The following is a 21,580-nucleotide window of genomic DNA, read 5'->3' as shown; positions in this document are numbered from 1 at the left end:
GAAGCAATGCTGAAGTTTCAGGATGAGTTTATAACCGAGTAAACATTTGGTCTCCAGCTACAGATCGCTTTTAAACGTTTTCACATTTAGTTACAATCCAACTAGATACTTAAATATATTTTACTGGGATTGTATGAGACATTCCACTTGAGGAATGTCTCATAAAGAAAAGAAAAGACAATTGATCATTTATTAGTCCCTCATAGGAGAAATTTCTCTAGGAAGTAGGGGCAAGGATGCAGCAAAACAATAACAATAAAAACAGTACTTCAAAAAAGACAATAACCAAAGACATATAAAATAAATAAACACGATATAACACCTGTCATGAACATGAATTAGTCTTCATAAATGTTTAACTGTTGTCATGAAGTATCGTTCAGTAAATAATGACACTTTTATTGCAAAGTTGCATTACAAGTTCATTAAAAATGTCTACTTTGCATGAAAAGTGTCATTATTTACCAAATTATACTTCAGAGGTGTGTACTCTACCCACCTCTGTGTCTGCAAACTATAAGTATTTCAGATAACATCGCAGATTTACAAGATGATGTCTGCAGACTTCCTATTTTTTAGCTTTCACCCTTCCATTAGAAGCAGCAGCACTCCTGCAGGCGGCACTGCAGAGAAAGTCAGTTAATTTCCCTAATCTACCATAAACATCAGACATCAACAGCAAAGCGACAGAAATAAATAAACGGTACAGAGAACAAGTAGTGGGGGGAAAAGATTCAGGGTTGATGCTCAGCTAAATGTTTCTGTGGAGAGGTGAAACAAATTGGTCACTGCAGGCAAATGCGAACTGCTGAGAATAAGTGCTTACTGTGAAGTCCAGAGGCAAACATTTTCTATTTTCCTCACTCTTTCCCAGCAAGAAACTCAGAAACTACAGAGCCTGTCTCTGTACAATTGATTTGTTTCATTACACAGTCTTATAAATCTGAAATACTTATTGTTTGCAGACATGAAGGTGGGTAAAGTACCCAAAAATATTACTCAAGAGTAAAAAAGTATTTGTTAAGACGTCTACTCAAGTACTAATCAAATTATCAATCATTTAATATTTAAAAGTTACATAATCAGACGGACCAAAATATAAAGTTAAGAGGAAACCAAAATGATAATAATGCATATAAGCAACAAAAACTAACAAAATCAGGCAAATCAAATCAGTTTCTTTCAATAAAAAAACTCATGACACTTTAATAAAACCTGCAGGTGTGTGTCTGTCTCTGGTGAAATTTTGGTTAAAACATTTTTGTTTTTCATTCATTGGTTAGAAAATCCAGAAATTTTACTCCAGTAAGAGTAGCAATACTTCATAATAAAATTATTCAAGTGAAAGTAAAACAGGAGAGCATAGTGAAAATACTCCTAAAAGTACATAACAAGTTACTCAAGTAAAAATAATTGAGTAAATGTAACTAGTTACTACCCAACTCTCTGTAAATACGACAAGAATTTTCCATCCTGTGAATTTTATTCACAGGTTGTATGAGATGTATCTCATTCATCCTGTGTATGAATGAGATACAGAGGATCTAAGTAAATCTAACGAACTAAAAGCACAAAATCTTAAGTATTTTTTTGTAGTTTCTTCTAAATATGCACAATAAATCAGCACTGACATTAGTATCGTCTGATAATAGTCACTTTTTAACATATCTGGTAAATAAAACCAGGCCAATATAAAAAAAACACTATATGTGTTTTCATCTTGTTGCCATTTGTTTCCAGTCATTTTCTTTCCAAAAGTATCAAAACAGTGGAGAAATATATATAATATCAGTAAATATCGGTTAGCGGCCATAACATCAGTACACGTAATCAATTCCGAATTTATGAATTACGAATTGGCACAAGACTTAATGTCATGTTTTGATTGTCGATTCTATGTTGCATGACTTTTGTGTTTTTTTGATGTAAAGCACTTTGAAATGTCTTGTTGCTGAAATGTGCTATACAAATAAAGTTTGATTGATTGATTGATTGATTGATTGATTGATTGATTGATTGATTGATTGATTGATTGATTGATTGATTGATTGATTGATCAGTACTAACACTGAATATGGATATCGGCCCATATCGGTACATCTCTTTTCTGAATTGGTAATATAACAATATAAATATAACAATCAATGTTGATTTCCGTCTCGTTGCTGTTTGTTTCTGGAGGGGAGAGCAGGAGTTTGGTCATGTGACACTGATAGTGATGCAGCAAAGGATTTTGGGTAGTTTAACTGAAGCATATCAGTGCATAGTAGTAAATATCTTAGTACATCTGAAAGAAGACAAAAACTATCTTACAAGTAGCTTTTCAGCGAGATATTGGAGCTTTTAAGTAAATAATTCCTTAATACTGATGAAAAAATTACTAGTCAAATTGGCAGGTTATTTCACTTATAACAAAACATCTTTCCCATATTATAAGTGAAATAATCTGCCAATGAAACTTGTACTTTTTTATCAACATTAAGGAATTGTTGCGCAACAATTCTCTTATATCTTGGAAAAGTTACTTGTAAGTTAGTTTTGTCTTATTTCAAGTAGAAATAGTAAATATCTTCCTATTTCCTAGTAAGATATTTACTAGGAACTAGACGAAAATACTTGGTAACATTTTGTTTTTACAGTGTAGAAAATAGTAAAACTACATTAAATCTGGAATTATTCAATGTCTTACACCCATATAATATATATTTTCCATTAGAGATGCAAATCATAGCAGCTGGAATACAAATCAATGTAAGGAAATTACTGGCACTCAGAGCAAAATGAAGAGTTATTCTGTACTAATGGAAATGTGGAGATTTTTTTCAGACATATTTTCTCCCTCTTTCTCCTCATCATATTGATAAGATGCAGAGTAACTCTTGGAATCGCCTCCAAACAGCCACAGCCAGGCAGCTGCCTCACCACCTCTGCCAGATTCAGTCACCGTTAATTAGCCGCCATTACATGCCAATCACCTGTTTTAATGAGGACAGCGCCACTCTTCTGTCTAATGAGGGAAGCTCATAAAAGTCCTCAGGGAAAGTTAAATGCACAAGGACACAAATGAAAACCTCTAAATGAAATCCACTACACAAAGCTCCCTGAACATTTATAGCCTTCGTGTTTCTTCACTTCGTTTTAATTCCTGCATCCGAATGTTTCTGCACTATTCATAATTAAATAATTACTTCTATGCTACAACTTAGTAGCACATGTAATGCCAACAATTCAAAGTACACGGCTCCTTTTTGCAGCTAAAACAGACCTGACCCACTAAGCCATAGACAGTAATTTTGTTTCTTGACACCTTTCATTACATTGTTAATAGATTTAGTCCTTATAAAGTTTAGAGCTAACAGATGGCTCCAGTTTTTTTAATGAAGCTCTTTTCCCAGAATGTTGTATCTGATCTTGTTCAAAGCCAGGGCTTAAATTGGAGCCAATTTTCTGTTTTTCAAAATTAACACCAGGCAAGGTGCTTCAGGACCACCAGCTCTCAAGAAGGGCAGGGTCTAGCTGGGTTTCCACCAGACCAACTACATTTAAGGATCCAGAGCTTGAATCTTATAAATTCAAGAAAGAAACACCTAATAAAAACAAGTTGAAACCCATTTGTATTGCGGAGCTAAGGTTGAAGAAATAAGGTGATTCTGGTGGATCATTAAGCCCTTCATGTCGTCGTTGAAGTGCCAGTGCTCCCATTTTGAGTGTTGCATCAGTACTGGGATGGAAGAATGTGAGGTTTTATTTTCCCCATGTTTAAAGGTGACCTGTTATGCTTACTTGAACAAGTTATGATAGGCCTACCCGCTATACAAAACATTTTCATTACATATTTTACACAAAAGTCATTCTTAGATAATGAGATTTTAGTCCTCTCAGTTCTTTCAGAATGAGCTGTTTTATGACGTCGTCTTCTTTGAATCCAAATAATCTGCGGCAGGCAACGCCCCGAACTCAATGGCTGCAAACAAATGTGCAATTATCCAACTTTACGTCTTTGAAAAGCACAAGTAGATCCTCCTGCACAACCAACAAGACTGCGACAAGCAATTTCTAAATAGTTAACAACAAATCACTTGTCTTTTCCAGCAGCCATTGTAGAGCGCGTAAAACCAGCAGACTGATCCAAGCAGAGCTTGGGTTTTGTCGCTAGGTAACGGGCTGGGGTTGCTAGATGAGGGCAGCTCAGTCTGATTTGTCGTGACATTTGGAATTATTTTGAAACGGCTCATTTTCCAGACACCAAAGCAAAATTTACTTATTGCCAAATATTTTTTTTTTGCTTTGTTTAGTTTTTATTTACAGATTTTGACATGTAGTTTAACTGATACAAGTGATATTTACCCAATTCAAGTCATTAGAGTGAAACATCAGCTTACGACCAATCCATATCCCAAACAGAAATAATACAAAAAACAAACAAAAAACCTGAAAAAATCATTTAAAAAAACATAATACTTATATTTAGTCTGGTGTAATTGTTTTCGAAGAGTTAAAGTAGTTAATAAAAGGTTTCCTGGATAGTTTTTTTAAGTGCTTGGTCTGCTTTTAAAAGCAGTAGAAACCCAGATGAAAATTAAAATAAATAATATGGAACATCTTTTCAAAGGGATGTAATTTAACAATTTGTCAAGTTTTTTGTTCACCTCAGCTTTTGCCCAAACTTGAAAAAGTCTTTCTTCCTCCAAAGAGACACAGGAACAACTCATCTCAGTGACATATTTTATTCAGCTTTCCCTTTCTTTGCCCAGCCGGTCCTCGAGGGCCGGCATCCTGCATGTTTTCATCCTCTCCCTGCTGGTGGTAACAACCTTTTCAGCATGTCAGTGTTCTTTTTAGGCCTTCTAACGAGCCGTCATTGGATCCAGGTGCGTTAACAGGGAGAAAACTAAAACATGCAGGATGCCGGCCACTCCTGCTGGCCCACCAGCAGGGGTGTGGGCACCCCTGCTTTAGATGAATTTCATCGGCAGCTTATGAACAAGCAACATTTGGTCACATGAATAGGTTAAAAACCTACAGACAAAAGAAATATTAATTACAGTTAACAATGAGTTCATTTTAACTGTGATTTCTCAAGTAATTATTTAACAATGTATCTATAAGTTAACAGTGAATGAATAAATAAACTATATTCCAAACAGTGCAACTAATCTGTTTCCAAACAAATAAGAAACATTGCATCAAACAATAAACCTAATTTGGTCTCCTGAATTCAGTCTGAATTATGTAAACTGTGAATAATGTCTATTTTCTACCCGTGGAAGAAGCTTTAAGTTGAGGTTCTTTGTCTGAAGAGAGGTCGTCAGGTGAGCTCAGGTTGCCTTACAGATTTGGCTGCTGAGTTTGAGCAGTGAAAGGGATGGGTGCGCTTGATTCTTTGCGAGGTGCGTGCCAGTTGGGTGGAGATGGTGAATACATTCAAAAGTGTTGGATCTGCTGATTAAACTTGACAGTGTCGATAAAATACACTTTGATTTGAATAATAAAAAAATATCTGTTTTTTTTGAAGGTTCTTATTACATGTACCTTGAGAGTGTATAGGGCCTTATGAAAAGCTAAGGCGGGCCGGATTTGGCCCCCGGGCCTTGAGTTTGACTCGTGGACCAGAGGTATAGATTTGAATTACGCTAGTATTAAAACTGGAAGTTGCACAAGAAAGAAGCAGAAACTAAAATATCTGTAAAAAGAGGACAGAAGGCGGTTTTTTGAAGAGCTCAAACATAAAGCAGCACACACACACACACACACGTTTGAGTGTGTTTGTGTGTTTCCCAGGGACATCAGCTTTTATAGAGTCCATCAACACAGCGGGAGGAAAAGAAATCACTTCTGCTGGAGGTAGTGCTAATGGCTCTAAACTGTGAGCATGTCGCTTTATGCGAGCGAGCGTGTGCTGACTGATCGAACGCGCCAGCTCCATTTCTGCTGTCGCTGCTGGAAGCCACAAAGTGAAATTGTCAAAACAAAAACGGTGAAGAAAAAAGAAAATCAGGAAGAACACGCAATCTCTTCCACAGAGCGAGACAGTCACACTTTTTCTGTTACTTCTCACCTGTCATGTCCATCATTTCTATAACTGCTGTGAGATCTGTGCTATTTATTTCTCTGCTGAAACCCAGGGAAGAGCATGAAGGAGTTTCACTCACAAAATGAAATATATTTATATCCAACATGTTGGATATTTCAGTTAATTATGACATTAGAAACCGAAGAGCTGAATATTTTTACAAATCCCTTGTATAGCTACCAGTATAAGCCATGTTCCGGTGGCTCCAGCAGCTTTCCAGTCACCTAATAAAGTTTAAAGGATGTGCAGCTGAATGCCTGAGTGATGCTATTATCTCCAGACGATTCAGAAAGTGACTTCGGATCTCACTACACTGTAAAACATTTGAAGGTGGTTTAATTTGAAATGAAAGTCCACCTGCTGCCTTGTAGATGAAATTTAAGTCGACAAGAAAACTCAGAAATTCAAATTCATGAATCTGATTTAACAACAAGAGACAAGTTATTTCTCTATTATTTTACTCACAATATCAAGTTAAAATAACAACTTATTTTACTTTAGAACAATTTAAATTCTTGTTTCAAATTGCACAAACAAAATTTCTGATTTGATAGTGAATTTTATTAAACATCCCAATGAATTCAGCTCAGAAACATTTAGTGTGAACAGGACATTTTCCTCAGGCTTTAAAATAAACTTTTGCCTTAAAACACAAAAGTCAGATCAATGTAACGCTCTTCCATCTCAGGATACAGAAACAAGCCGCTAAGCATTCTGGGAAATAGTTCCCACTCCTGTCTGTTTCTTCTTTCAGTTTTTTAAGTGCTAACCTAAAACTCTAGTTTATTAAACTCTTGGAGGTTTGACAAAATTAATAAAAAGTTAACACAACTTACTGCTGTAAGTTTATCTTTCACAAACTCACATTTAGGTTCAAAATCTAAAACTTTAAATTTATTTGACATAAAGACTAGATTGTAGACACAATTCAGTCCAGGACTGGGTGGAACAGAACATGAATCCTTAATTGTGTCGGGGGAGAAGCCGTCCTCACTGACCTCAAACAGACCTCCACATCACGCACTGATGTGAAATAATATCTGATAGTGCTTTAGGCTGTTTTCACACCTTATAGTCCAATAGACTCGATTCGATTTGGGACCAAAACTGCAACATTTGTTACATTTTCAGGTGCTGCGTTTCGCTTTCACACTGAACTGTGTCAAACAAATCAAACCCTTTGAAAAATCTGTTCCCCTCCTCGCCTGTGGTGGCGCTGCATTAAGAAACACTGAAGGAAATGATGGAAAAACCTTTGAAGAAGACGCTGAGCGCAACTTTCTTCTTCATCACATGTAAACAAAAATGGAGTGGCGTCAGATTTTATTGCTTGTAGGATTTCTCTTTTGTTGTTGGTAACAGATCATGAGCCATTTCTTCCTCTGGCGCTAGACTAGCACCATCTTTGTTTCTGCATCAACGGCTTAAAGATGATCAACGGCGCCCTTTGCTGGATGGTGGGAAAACTACAACATCAAAAGAAGGTCTAACCCAGAGGTGTCCTCAGCAGTTTGGTAGTAACTAGTTACATTTACTCAATTACATTTATTTGAGTGACGCTTCTGAAAAAAAATATTTTCAGTTGTATTTTTACTACGCTGTACTTTTTACTTTTACTTGAATAATTTTATTATGAAGTATCTCTATTCTTACTTGAGTAAAATTTCTGGATTTTCTACCCACTGAATGAAAAACAAACGTTTTAACCAGAGATTCATGAGACACAGACACACAGCTGCAGTTTTTGTTAGTTTCGTAAGTTTTTTATTGAAAGAAACTGATTTTGAAACTTTTCTTTTGCCTGATTTTGTTATTTATATAAATTATCGTCATTTTGGTCCTTAAAATATCAACATTTCCACGTAAATTCATATTTTGGTCCATCTGATTATGTAATTTTTAAATATTAAATGATTGATAATTTGATCAGTTACTCACTACTTGAGTAAACTTTTTATCAAATACTTTTTTACTCTTACTTGAGTAATTTCTTGGATGGCTACTTTTTACTTTTACCCGAGTAAAATATGTTGAAGTAGTGCTACTCTTACTTGAGCACAATTTTTGGCTACTCAACCCACCTCTGATCGTAACTCTATGCTATCAAACAGTTGCTTCAGAGCAGAGCTTTAAAACATTTTAAATTATTTGCACGTTCTTCATTTGCTCCAGAAATGGTCGAGAAAGAACTTAAGGTATTTATTTGGTTTGGTCATTCATTCCTATATAATTGATCAATAATTAGTCTTGTCATTTCTTGTTTTGTATAAATTGTTACAGTGTTTGTTTCCAATAAGTGTAGCATAAAGACAGGAGTCTGTACTCACAGTCGAGACAGAGCTTCGTTCTTCTGAAAGAGCAGCTCTGGAAGCTGGCTGAGACGATTTCTGTTAAGACGCCTGAAGGAACAAGGAGACATAAAACTGAAATAAGTAAGACATAAATGGAATTACTGTCTTCAAGAGGAACTTAGGAGTCAGATTGTTTTTAAAATGTTCTGTGCTCTCACAGTCTTTCCAGCTCCTTCAGCTCATCAAAGGCTCCTCTTTCAATGCTACTGATCTTGTTCTCCATCAGGTGACTGAGAAAAGAAAACATGAATAAGAAAATAAAACTAACTAATCCTGGAAGGTTGAACTCTTCTGAATACATTGCACCATATCACTCCATCATACATTTTACAACTAGTGTTTGTCTTGTACAAAAATAAAACAAATAAAAAAATAAATTAACATAGGTAAAAATATGAACAAATTTGTTGATGTTCATTCAATCCAACATTTGTCATTATAAGGGATTCAATTAAAAGCAAACACTGTATGTATAAAAGGATCCATTTTTAATTTGACAGAATTAATCCCCGGCCCGACGCTGACTTATTCCGCTAGTGATTCAGATACATCAATAATCAGAAGTAAAACTTTATTTATAGCTTAAATAATAAAGTGTGTTAATAATCTTTCCCCAGTTTATGGTTATTTCAGAGATAAGTAGTATTTCTGGTTTATTGTAGAAGGGTTTTGATAAATTTGTCTTTTTTCTGATTACTCTTTTGGGTGAATACGGACACTAAACATTTTTAACATTTTCTTAATCTAGCTGGTTGCAAAATACGCTCATACCTTCCCTACCTATCAATGATACGTTGTATGTTATAGAGAAATGTTTTTAATGGTCTCTGTTCTGCTCACCACTGGTGAAACACGCTACACCCTTCTAAGAGTTACAAGTCCCAGGATTCCAAAAGCTTGTTAATCTTTTCCAAACAGGTCTCTGGAGACGCCGTTTGTCCTGCTGTTAACTCCACGTCCATCACTAACATTTGACAGAGCTCTGATCCCCAGGTTAGCACAGGAAACACCAGTTTTCCCACAGGCCACAATGTTTTCAAGCTGAAAGGTAATGGATAAGTTTGTACTCTGTGTTTTAAATCTGGCTGACAGTGACACTAAACAAGCACCTCTAGTTGGCTCATGTGTCACCACAGAGCCTGAACATTTTTCCATGCCCTCCGGCTTTCGAGGGTAAAGAAATGTGTGTGTTCCCTCATATCCCTACTTGACCTAATGCTACTGAAGACATGTGGGAAAGAATTTCTCAGATATTTTCAGACACCCTGTTCACACTGAGCTTAAATCCAGGGGACTGCTTAAAGTTAGGGCATATTTACTGAGAGTGTTACATAGTGCATAGGGCTGGACAATATGGCTGAAAAACGTACCATGATATAAGTGTTTAATATCAATCGATATCGATATTGTTTCGTTTTTTGTTTTAAATATCTGAAATACTGCATGACATTTATTGTTTTAACCACAGTTTTCACTCCACAAAATATTTTTCTTATTTTTAAGCAGTTATGAGGCACATTGGCAAAAACTGAAACTGCTGCTGCGCCAGTTACTCAACAAGTCATTGCTAGGTAACCAAAGAATGAGTTGCTAGGTAACCAATAAGTGAGTGAGTGAGTTACGGTAGTTGACTCCACCAACTTTGCTCAGCTAGTTGTGAGAGGTTGAAGGCCCTTCCTCTGCCTAAATCTGCCAGAATGCTTTGCGATTCTGGATTGAAGATTCTATCAGATGTATTATGTATCAATACTGATTCAATATGAGAAAAGTCAGTGGTACTTACAGAACTCTGAGGTGTTTAAGACCAGAGAAATCTGTCTTGGTTATGACCGTCAGGTTGTTCTCGTTCAGATCGCTGAAAAATAAAACAAAAGACAACAGAATCTTTTAACAACTGCGAGAAAAAAACCCACATTAATACAAAAGCATTATCCAAATGTGCATTTTAAAAATGGACAAATTGTGTGAAACATTTGTAATATAATGGTTTGGAGATCATATTTTTGAAGCCTTCACTCTAAGATCCAGTGTTGTCATGTTACAATATTTCTATTTCAAACAATAAAAAAGTGCAAATGTTCTGATTTTTTCACACAAACCTAGAAATTGAACAATGTTGTTCAATCTCAGAAAGCTGCATATAAGTCCCTCCCGCAGAGTCCAAAGGAAAAGGTTTGGCTTAGCAAGATTTCTGTGATTCATTGAACCAGATTAATATTGAAGAATGAAAGTAAAATATTTTCAAATTGTTCTGGCTAATCATTGCACTGCCTAAAATATATACATGGTGAAAAACGTGCAAATATGCAAAACATAATATATTTTCTATTACATTAAACATTAAGACATTTTCATAAAACCTTACAAAAGAAATCTGAAAATATATTTTAATGTCCAGTACTCCTACAAAACCATGTAAAAAGTTGAACCTTTTTATTTTTGTTCGTGTTTTTCTATGTCTGGATCTTCCAGGGTTAAGTAATTGGCCTGATTATGTCTTGCCCAGTTTTCTACAGCAATCTGTACCTCCAATTTAAATTACATTGATTTTGTTTTGTAGTTGGTTTATAAATCCTGAACATTTGCTACTTGTTGGCGTAATTACAGATGCTGCTTGCGGCCTCATTATTTGGACCGACTGATGATGTCACTTTTCCCACAAGCTCCTCTGGTAGGTGAGTAAAATGAGCGCAATGTGTTTATACTGCGGAGTGTCGTGTTTCTGTCCTACTGGAGCCGTCTGACCTTGTCCTGTTCACCATTTATATGAGACTGAGAGAAATAGGAACAAAAATATAAAGAAAACACCTGCAGAGGAAATACAGAGACCTCAGTTAATTATCTGGAGGTTTCATTAAACTGGCCTCAGATTGAGATTTTAATCACACTGCAAAAACATAAAATCTTACCAAGTAATTTTGGTCAAGTTTCTAATGGAAATATCTTAGTTCACTTGAAATAAGACAAAACTAACTTACAATTAACTTTTCAACAAGAAATATGAGCTTGTTTTAAGTCAATAATTTCTTAATATTGAATAAAAAAGTATTGGTTACATTGGCAGATTATTTCACTTATAACAATAATCTGCCAATGGAACAAGTAGGTTTCTTTTTGTTGTCAATATTAAGAAATTATTTTCATAAAACAAGTCCCTATATCTTGCTGAAAAGTTACTTGTAAGTTAGTTTTGTGTTATTTCCAGTGTGTTAAGATATTTCCATTAGAAATTAGAACAAAAATACTTGGTAAGATTTTGTGTTTTACATTACATTTTTCTCTCGCCATAATTTAAGAAGAAAATCTACAAAATGTCCCTCTGAATGAAAAGTAGAAGGGAAATAATTCAAGTTGGGTAGGTTGAAGAAAGAAAGAAAAAAGGAGAGAGTGAAAGAAAGAAAGAAGGAAAGAAATGGTGCGCTAAACGAAGCTGCTACTACAATTAAACACACAAAAAAACTAGTTCAACACTAGTGCTACAATAAAATCAAAATACACATATTGCTCATTAAAAAGACATATTCCAGCAAGGAAACAAACCAACAAATCAGACCAGAGCATTAGCATCTTGACACAACTATAAATATCTACCTTATTTATCATTCCAATCTAGCTCTGGTTCCTTTAATCACAGAACTGCACAAATTAAAATTACAAAAATATATTTGTTTAATGGAAACGCGGCAGTCACACAACAATAAATCACATTGTTTGACAGGTTTTATCAGATTTATTTCTCAAACTCCAGTAGAAACACTTTTTTTCTGCATCACACAAGTCACATGATGAACAGCCGGATGTTGCTACTGACAGAAACACCAAAGAAGACGGCAGGAAGTGGTAATAGGATGATGGTTTGTTTTTGTTCTTCTCTGGCTCCACCAGGGCTCTCACAGCATCGCACAGTTCATAAAAAGTTTTGTGTCATTCGAACATGTTGAATCGAAAGCTCTTCTGTAAAATCTCAGAGTCTCATACGGATCCCAGGTACAACAAGTTTGTCTCTCCAACGCCTGAATAAAACGCCGACGTCTCCTCTGATGGCTGATAGATGATGATGCTAGCTAACTGTTTACATCCGTCGCCGCCATGATTTTTGCATGAACAAGCTTATTCACGTGTGATTTTGATTTCATTTCTTATTTAATGGAAACACAATTTAAATAGATTTTTTTGACTCTACCAGAATACCAACAAAGATTTGCACACAGCTACAATTAAGTCTAAATAAGCTATTAGTTGCAAGAAAAAGATTTTTTTTTGTCTGAAATACCAAAAATGGGGAGCTTAGTTGGAGGAGAGATGTCTGAAGCAGGGGATTGGCTGCAGAGGAGGGAGTGAACAGCATGGTGGGGGGTCCAGAATAACTCCCTAGATGGGTGTGAAATTACCCTGACGATTAAAGTGCACAAGCAAAACAAGAATCAAGAGGGAACGCAGCATACAGTCAGTGTAGTCTACATTATGAGAAAGAAAGAAAGAAAGACAGAAAGAAGGAACAAAAGAAAGAAAGAAAAGAGAGCGAGAGAGAGACACCACATTCTGCTAATTGCATATCGTCCCCAGTAGCTGAATTTCTGTGAGGAGGAGGAAGGAGAGGAACAATAACGCGAGGTTAATTGATTTCTGTGCAGCAAGGCTGGGTCACGGGGTCAGCTCAGCGACAGACTCCACTTGATTGGCGACTCGGCCAAACAATAGCTCATTAAAGCAGAACGCGTCTCGCACATGCAAACACAATCGGCCGCCTCAGTTGGCGGTTAGCCCGCTCCGCTCTTTGCTCCTCGGTAACATCTGACAGGGAAGGAGAGCAGCAGGAGGTCAGCTTACGAAAACGACAACCAGACCAACGCAACTTCCTTTGGACTGCTGGAGAGAAACGATGCAACAAAAAAACGCTAAACATTAATACTGGATTAGCAGGGAGCTACTTATCCTCACTTGCAATTTGCAATCATCCCCACTGTTTCTGGATACCAACGAGTTGCTGTGTGCAATTTTAATTTGCTTGCTTGCAAGCAGAGCCCCTGAAAAATGCAGTGATCAATACAATATCAGGATACAGACTCCCGGAGTAAAGAAGGTTCTGTTTCCTAGAAAACCACAGAAAACAAACAGAGAGGACAATACAGCCAGCAGAACGACTCCTGAATCTCAATCTGTTTTGGTTTTTATATTAAACTCATCTTTCTTCTTCAGACTCTGCAACAATAACCCAGCATCATCATTTTAAAATGTTTATACTTTAGTTTATGCAGAGCCTTGAAGAGGTTTTTCATATTTTTTTATTTTAGAACCTCAAACTTTACTGTTTTGTAATTAGATTTTATGTAGCAAACAAAGTAGTGCATAACCAAACTGGAAGAAACACATTCTATATAATACAAATAAAATGTAAAAAGCTGTGATCTGCATGCAGTATCTCTTACCTATCTTTACACATCTGTAGTTTGAGATTTTGGCCAATTCTTCTTTGCAACTTGGCTGAATTTCAGTCAGACTGGATGAAGAGCATCTATGAAAATCAACTTTTGCACTGCAAAAAACCAAATCTTACCAAGTATTTTTGTTCTAGTTTGCAGGGAAAATATCTCAGTACAGGCAAAACTAACTCATAAGTAACTTTCAGCGAGATATAGGAGCTGATTTAGAGTCAATAATTCCTTAGAGCTAATAAAAAAGTTCTAGTTCTACTGAAAGATTATTTCAGTTATTACAACATGGGAAAAAGTGGAAAAATCTGCCAATGGAATGAATATTTGTTTAATCATTAAGGATTTGTTGACTTAAAACAAGCTCCTATATCTTGCTGAAACGTTGCTTGTAAGTTAGTCTTACTTTAAGGGAACTAAGATATTTGTACTAGAAACTAAACCAAAATTACTTGCTAAAATTCTGTTTTTACAGTGCAAGTCTTGTCACAGACTCTCAATAGCTCTGTTTCCATTGATTATATTATTGCTCAAATTTGATATTTCGAAAACAAATTTGCTTAATGGGGGCACAACAGTTTATCATTTTTCGATAAAAAGTTTTGCCGCTAGGAAGTTTCTTTTGTCCATATCAAAACTTACTTATTTTATAAAACTGGAAAAAAAACAAAAAACAAGTTTTTCTTCCATCACATGAATCATATGATCAACAACCAGATGTTGCCACCAACGCAAACCACGAGGAAAATACAACAGGAAGTAGATGGAGTATGATGGCGCGGCATGTTTTTCAATAACTTATCACGTCAACAAACTCATTCATCATGTGTGATTTTAACTTTATTTACTATTTAACTGAAACACTGTAATTGGGAATTTTACCTTATTTTTTCAACATTAGCGGAATATTGACAAAGTTTAGCGTACATTTGTAATGGAAACCCAGTTAATAACCCAGTATCATACTGTTTGTTTCAGCGTTTTTACTTGCAGAAGGATTCACTTTACAACCTCAAATTTCAGTGTTTTGTAATTTGATTTTACGTAGCGAACAAATACAGTGCATAATTGAACCGGAACAAAAATATTTTAACATAATACGAACACAATTTTTTAAAAGCAGATTATAGATATTTTATAGTACCTGTTTTATTCACCTGTACTCATATTTTGGCCAGTTCTTTAAAACATGGCTGAAGTTCAGTCAGGTCGGTAAAAATATCCCAGTTTTGTCTCTTCTTTTCTTATTTGACATAAGAACAGAATAATCTTTCACAGAGATGGAGATCTCTCTAGCTTTTAAGTCACTCAGCTCTGCAAAGTCTGGGCTTGTATCTATTTGTGATCAAAGTTTAAACCACTTTAAAAATTAAAAGGTTCAGTAAAAATCTGAGCAGATCTGGTTTGGAACTAAAATCCGTTCAGGAAATTAGTTAATAACTGCAGTAAACAGCTGAATGCAAACATAAAAATGCAACTTCATTTTTATTATACTGCCGATTTTTACTTCCCCCACCTTCCATTATCATCCCTTCATTCTTTCACCTCTCTCCACACCAATTACCCTCCTCCATCTTTCCCCCTGTTTCCCATGAGGAAACCATCTTCCTCCTTATTCCCACTCCACTTTCAGAACCTTTTTTCTGTTTGCTTTTTTGTTTCGGACTCATTCGTCTCATCCGTCATATTTCTCCCCTGTGGCAAAGCAGGGGATGCGACTAATATTAGCAGCGATACACGCACTCATATCTAATGACACTTCATTAGCGGCATCTTTCCCGCTCGCGGACCGCAGGGGACTCGGAGAAATGATTGGAAGAGATGAGCAGAGAACAAAGCGGCGATCGGTAATAAAACTGAGAAACGAGGTGTGTGTGTGTGTGTGTGTGTGTGTGTGTGTGTGTGTGTGTGTGTGTGTGTGTGTGTGTGTGTGTGTGTGTGTGTGTGTGTTTGGACGGTGAGAAACACAGACAGGGTACCTTCACTCTGCAGCCTGAAGTTACCCAATTCCGATTTTTTCCCCTCTTGTATCCGATCTTTTCCTGACAGTCTGAACAACACAGATCGGATTGTTTTTGAATGCGGCCCAGGCCGCTTGGATAGCCGATACGTAAGTGATCTTTTCAAATCTGAACGTCATTGATACTCGACAAACGTCACTACTCTGCGTCCTGATGCGCGCACGCGGTAGGTAAGAAAACAACAAACATGGCGGACGATAATGAGGATTAAGTTGTTAATCTTCTGGCTCCGATCGGACAACAACTTCAGAAACGTAAGATATGCTACGATTATAGCATATAAACATGTTTCCTGAGCGCTACTTCTTCTTCGTCACGTTCTTCTTCTTTGTTATGGCGGTTGGCAAAACACCGCGTTCTCTCTCTCTGTGTGACGTTATTGCGCCCTCTACTGCGCATGCGGGACACTTTCAGTTCGTTTTAAGTTCACACGGGAGAACTTATAAGTCGCATATATTTGGAAGTGTGAACAACCACAGCAGAAAAAAAAACTGGTTTGACAAAAAATCAGATTTTTTGGGTTTAAAGTAGAGCTAGGTTATAAAATAAAACAAGTTTTTATAACCTAACTCTACTTTAAACTTCTCTACTACTTTCTCTGTTGTGTTCCTTGGTCTTTATGATGCTGTTTTTCACTAATGTTCTCTAGTAAACCTCTGAGGTATTCATAGAACAGCAAACTTAGATTAAATTACAAACAGTTATGTCTCTGTTTGCTATTTATGGGACTTCTGAAGGATATTGGTTGTTTTGGATTTTCCTGAGGGGCATCAGTGTAAAGGGGGCAAGAGAAGACGGCACGCCACATTTTCTCCGACTTATTTGTAAAAGAAAACTTGTACCACGGTCAATTCACAACTACATTTTTGCCCGTTTTTGTGTTTGTCAATCCCGTTAAAGGTTGCACACTGCAAAAACACCAAATCTTACCAAGTATTTTCTGTCAACGTTTTAATACAAATGTATTGAAATAAGACAAAACTAACTTAGAAGTAACTTTTTAGAAAGAAATGAGTTTATTTAAGTCAATAACTCCTTAATATTGATGAAAATTGACTGGCAGATTTCTTATGTAGAACAAGAAATCATTTTTGTCATGTTTAGTGTAAGACATTGAATAATTTGATTCAGATTTGATACAGTTTTTTAGACTTTCTACTCAGCAAAAACACAAAATTTTGCCAAGTATTTGTGTCTAGTTCATAGTAAATATCTTAGTTCACTTGAGATACACTAGAAATACAATAAACTAAACTTCAAGTAGCTTTACAGTAAGATATAGGAGCTTGTTTTAAATAAATAGTTCCACTGGCAGATTATTCACTTATAAGAAGACATTTTTCTCGTCTTATAAGTGAAATAATCTACCAATGGAACTAGCACTTTTTCATCAATATGAAGAAATTATTGACTTAAAACAAGCTCCTATACCTTGCTTAAAGTTACTTATAACTTTGTTTTGTCACATTTCAAGTTAATTATAACTTATTTCAAGTTATTTGCACCAGGATCTAGACAAAATTACTTGGTAAGACTTTGTGTTTTTGCAGTGTAACATAAAATGTGAAAAATTCAAGGAGTACAAAACAGTAAAAAAAAGATTCACTTTTGATTTTTTGTTTATATCAAGCACTACTTTTGGTCAGGTACTTTTGGTCATTGTTTTAGAGATCGGCTCTTCAGTGCCACGTTAATACACTCATTCAAACATTTCTCCTCTTTCTGTCTGCATCACCCTTTCCTCTTTCCTCTCTTTTTTCTGCTACACTAACCCGACTCATCAGAGCCCAAAGGGCATTCAGCCCATTTTGCAGCATCGCTATGACAATCCAACAAGAAGGGGTGTTTAGTTTGACTGGCGCAGTCACCTTGATAAATGACCCCGTTATTGCTCTGACCGAGCAGCGTTCCCTGGGAATTCAGCACTGGAGTAACTGAACACACACACACACACACACACACTCTCTACCTCACACACCGCCGACTCTCTGCCCCAGTCCAGCTGACACACACACTCAGATCACTTTACATGCTCACTGGGCGACAAGACTTTTAACAAATAGCTGCTTAATGAGTCTCTCTCTGCTGCAAGGCGAGCTAATTAAATCTCTGACTAGGAAACAGTTCAAAAGGTCACAAAGATATTGAGAGAGAGAGCAACAAACGATTGTTTCAGTCATTGATTATTCTGATGATTTATCGGATGAAAAATGTGCATGTTCAGCAGATCTTTCATTTATTTTATACAATATTAGAAATACATTAAAAGATATAAATAATTTAATGTTTTCTTTTAAAACAAAATTTTATTGCAGTAAAACAGCATTCTTTTAGTCTACGCGTGATTGTTTGTAGCAAATGATGCATTTAAAGCTAAAAAAAAATACTTTCAATAATGTGAAAAGCTCAGTTTGACTCAACATCAATACAATGTAGGATAATAAAAAGGTAGCAAAAGGTGCTTAATGGGTTATTTCTACAGAATTTGAACTGGGTGAAGTTAAAACTAGTATGTCACTTGAGGAGTTCTGGGTACAACATATTTACAAAGAATGGTTTTTTTTTATCATAAATGCAAAATTTATATATTTTTTGTAACCACAAATGTGATCTAAAAGCCTCTCTCCTGCAGAGGGTTACCTAGTACACAACTGGTGAACGCTGCAAAAACACAAAGTCGTACCAAGTATTTTTGTTCTAGTTTCTAGTACAAATATCCTCGTTCACCTGAAATAAGAAAAAAATATCTGACAAGAAACTTTTCAGGAAGACAGATGAGTTTCCTTTGAGTCAATAATTCATTAATATTGATGAAAAAATGCAAGTTCCTCTGGCAGATTAATTCACTTATAACACAGCAAATAGTCTGACAGTAAACTAGCATTTTTCATTAATATTAAGAAATTATTTACGTAAAACAAGCTCTTGTTTCTTGATGAAAACCTACTTGTATGTTAGATTTTTTCTTTTTTCAAGATATTTGCACTAGAAACTAAACCAAAAATACTTGGTAAGGTTTTGTGTTTTTACAGTGTTTGCATCCATTCATGTGGAAAGGTTTCCGAATAACAAGCTTCCAGAAATGTTACGATAAAGCTAAAAAACAAAACTCCTGCATAAAATCACAACACAAGCTTTAACATGCAGTTTCAGAATTACACTAAAAAACAACTTCTGATGTATTTAGACAATTACTCCATACGAAGCAGAAGTCATTATTTACACATATCACCAGGTCTGCAGACGTGAAGGAAAGTTTCTAAAACTCACAACATCACTTCTTTGTCATTTACTCCAGTAGAAAACTAGAGCTGAAGGTTCAGACCTTTGACTTGTCGCCAAGCCGCCATCCAACATCGTAAAGCTATCGGGCGTAAAGTAGAGACCTCCTTCATGCTACAGTAAACCAAAGGAGAGGCGGGATAATGTATCTCCTCCAGCACCCCTGGCAGTCATCAATAATTCATACACAAGCACTCTGGAACCTGAAATAAACACATAACCTCACCAGGTATAAATACAAACACGTCCAACATGGCTTCTGGAGAAAACACTTCACGAGAGAACCACAGCCAACAGCTGTTTTCTGCAGAAATTACAAATATAAAACATAAAAATAGAAGGTCAACATGTTGGTGACACATATTTCCATTAGAAATGTATTGATTTGAGTTTATGTGTAGTTGGGGTTTACATTTAAAGTGCAGTAGGAGTTCCACTTCAGCAGATTGAAACAGTGCAGAGGTTGGAAATACGCACCAATATTTAGTCATCAGAAATGCAAAATGACTTCAGACTCAACATTTACAGTACAGAATATTGTGTGCAAACAATTAATCTATTCTGAGGTAGGCGGGCTGCAAAAAAACAGGTTGCTAAAGTAAAAGTGATAAAATGTTATGTTTTAATGTGCAAAACCAGGAAGTTAAGTCACACAGGCTTGTTAGCAAGTTATTGCACTAATTCCAACACATGCACTACTGTTGAAAGTTTTAAAGTACTTTCCTGAACAGCTAAGTATTTTTTTTATATCTGATTATTTGATTAATCATCAGAATAATTAATTCCTAAAATAACTGTTAATTGCAGCCGAAGCATTTTAATATGTTTCTAATATTGTATAAAAACGTTTAAGTGGTTAAATGAAAAACCTGCAGAATAATAAATAAACCTGCAGATTAATCGTCAGAACAATCAATGGAATAATCAATTACTACAATAATTAATTGCAGCCGTAGCATTGTTTAATGTACTAGACTGTTTTATATACTAATTTTTATTGGTACTTTTTAAAAGCCCATCTAGGGACAAGTGCTGCGAACTGGCTGTTGCTGTTGCACTATAACGCAAACATGGGACTGCTGTTTCCTTCAGTTCGTCCATGTCGATGTGTATCTGTCCCTACCAAATAAACTTGAAATAAAATAAATTTTATTATTGTGTAATAAAACATTTTAAGTGGCTAAAATAAAAATCTGAAGAATGTGTCAATTTTTTTTATCTGATTTTCCAATTAATTGATTAATCATCCGAATAATTGTTCGCTGCAGCACAAATATTCATGCAGCTGTTAAATCCCAGATTTAGGAATCAACCTCTGAGGTGTTGAGTAAACAGCAACATAACCAGGTAAACTGGTTGTTTCCCTTCAAGTGAAAGCAGCAACATGCCGTCACTTTGAAGGATTCCCCTCGCCTGTCTGTCTGTATCAGATCATTTGGTGGTCAGAACCAGCAGAAGAAGAAGAAAATACGTCTCTGTGTGACAACTCACAGCCTCTCAGTCGCTCTGGGAATGTTTTTGGGGACAGAGTGGATTCCCCGGCCGTGGCAGTCCACCGTGTTCCCCAGGCAGCTGCAGGGAGCCGGACACCCTTCAGCGCCTCCTGGACCCACCAGGACCGCCCACGCCAGCATCGTCCACAGACCCGCCGCCGACCCGGCTCCATCCTTTCTTCTCCTCGCTGGCATCCTGCTGTCCTCCACGGCTCTCCAGGTTGATCTGGACCCGATTCCCTCCTCCTGTCGCCACACCAACACTTCTCTGCTTGTTTGTGAAAGTGGGCAGCAGGAGGATGTGGGTGAAGTTCAGCTGGAGCTGAACAATCGCCACTTGAACCCAGAGAGGAATCTCACAGAGATAAAGAGAGGGGAAAAGGACAAGTGTATCTTCTTCTTCTACTTGTCCCCCAGCTCCTCCAACTGGGTTCTTTTCCTCTCCTCCCCTGTGTGTCTCTCTCTCTCTGTGTTGCAGCTGTACAGTGCACTTGCCTCTCCCCTCCACTTTTCATTGAGTCATTGTGCAGTGAACAGTGAGCCACTAGAAAAGAAAAAAGAAAAAGGGTGGGGGGGACTCCCTCAATCCCTCTCTATCTCACACACCCCAGAGTAATCATCTATCAAAGGCTTTTACAAATAACAGCACCAAGACTCCTCCTACACACACACACACACCCAGAATGAACTCACATCTATTCAGTGTCAGCAGCCGCCTGCAGTGACAGCAGCGGTCCACTCCACTCCCCCAGCTCTCTCTCTCTCTCTCCTCTTCCTCTTTTCTCCCCTCCCCAGAGGAGGAAAAGAGCCCAGGGCTCCGACGGCACGATGAGAAGTCGTGATCGCTCTGAAGTATCCGACTGGGAAACTCTGGGGAAGACGTGAAAACGGAAAAGAACCAGCGATTTGGTGGAGAGATGAGACAGCA

The 21,580-nt window shown here is 36.7% G+C and overlaps 1 protein-coding gene across 1 annotated transcript in view; it reads right to left on the bottom strand.

Annotated features, from left to right (window-relative positions):
* LOC102218228 (slit homolog 1 protein-like) overlaps positions 1–21,152 on the bottom strand; it is a 59,761-nt gene extending 38,609 nt beyond the window's left edge. The window contains exons 1-4 of the mRNA XM_023333140.1: positions 20,651–21,152; positions 10,208–10,279; positions 8,583–8,654; positions 8,401–8,472 (exon numbers count right to left, since the gene is read on the bottom strand). Coding sequence (XP_023188908.1) covers positions 8,401–8,472; positions 8,583–8,654; positions 10,208–10,279; positions 20,651–20,847 — 413 coding nt within the window. The 5' untranslated portion in view covers positions 20,848–21,152. The remainder of the gene's footprint in view (positions 1–8,400; positions 8,473–8,582; positions 8,655–10,207; positions 10,280–20,650) is intronic.
* Between the last annotated feature and the right edge of the window lie 428 nt (positions 21,153–21,580).

The sequence above is a fragment of the Xiphophorus maculatus genome, chromosome 5, assembly GCF_002775205.1.
Source record: "Xiphophorus maculatus strain JP 163 A chromosome 5, X_maculatus-5.0-male, whole genome shotgun sequence".
In the NCBI taxonomy this organism is placed as follows: Eukaryota; Metazoa; Chordata; class Actinopteri; order Cyprinodontiformes; family Poeciliidae; genus Xiphophorus; species Xiphophorus maculatus.
This window is presented reverse-complemented; position numbering and strand designations above follow the sequence as displayed.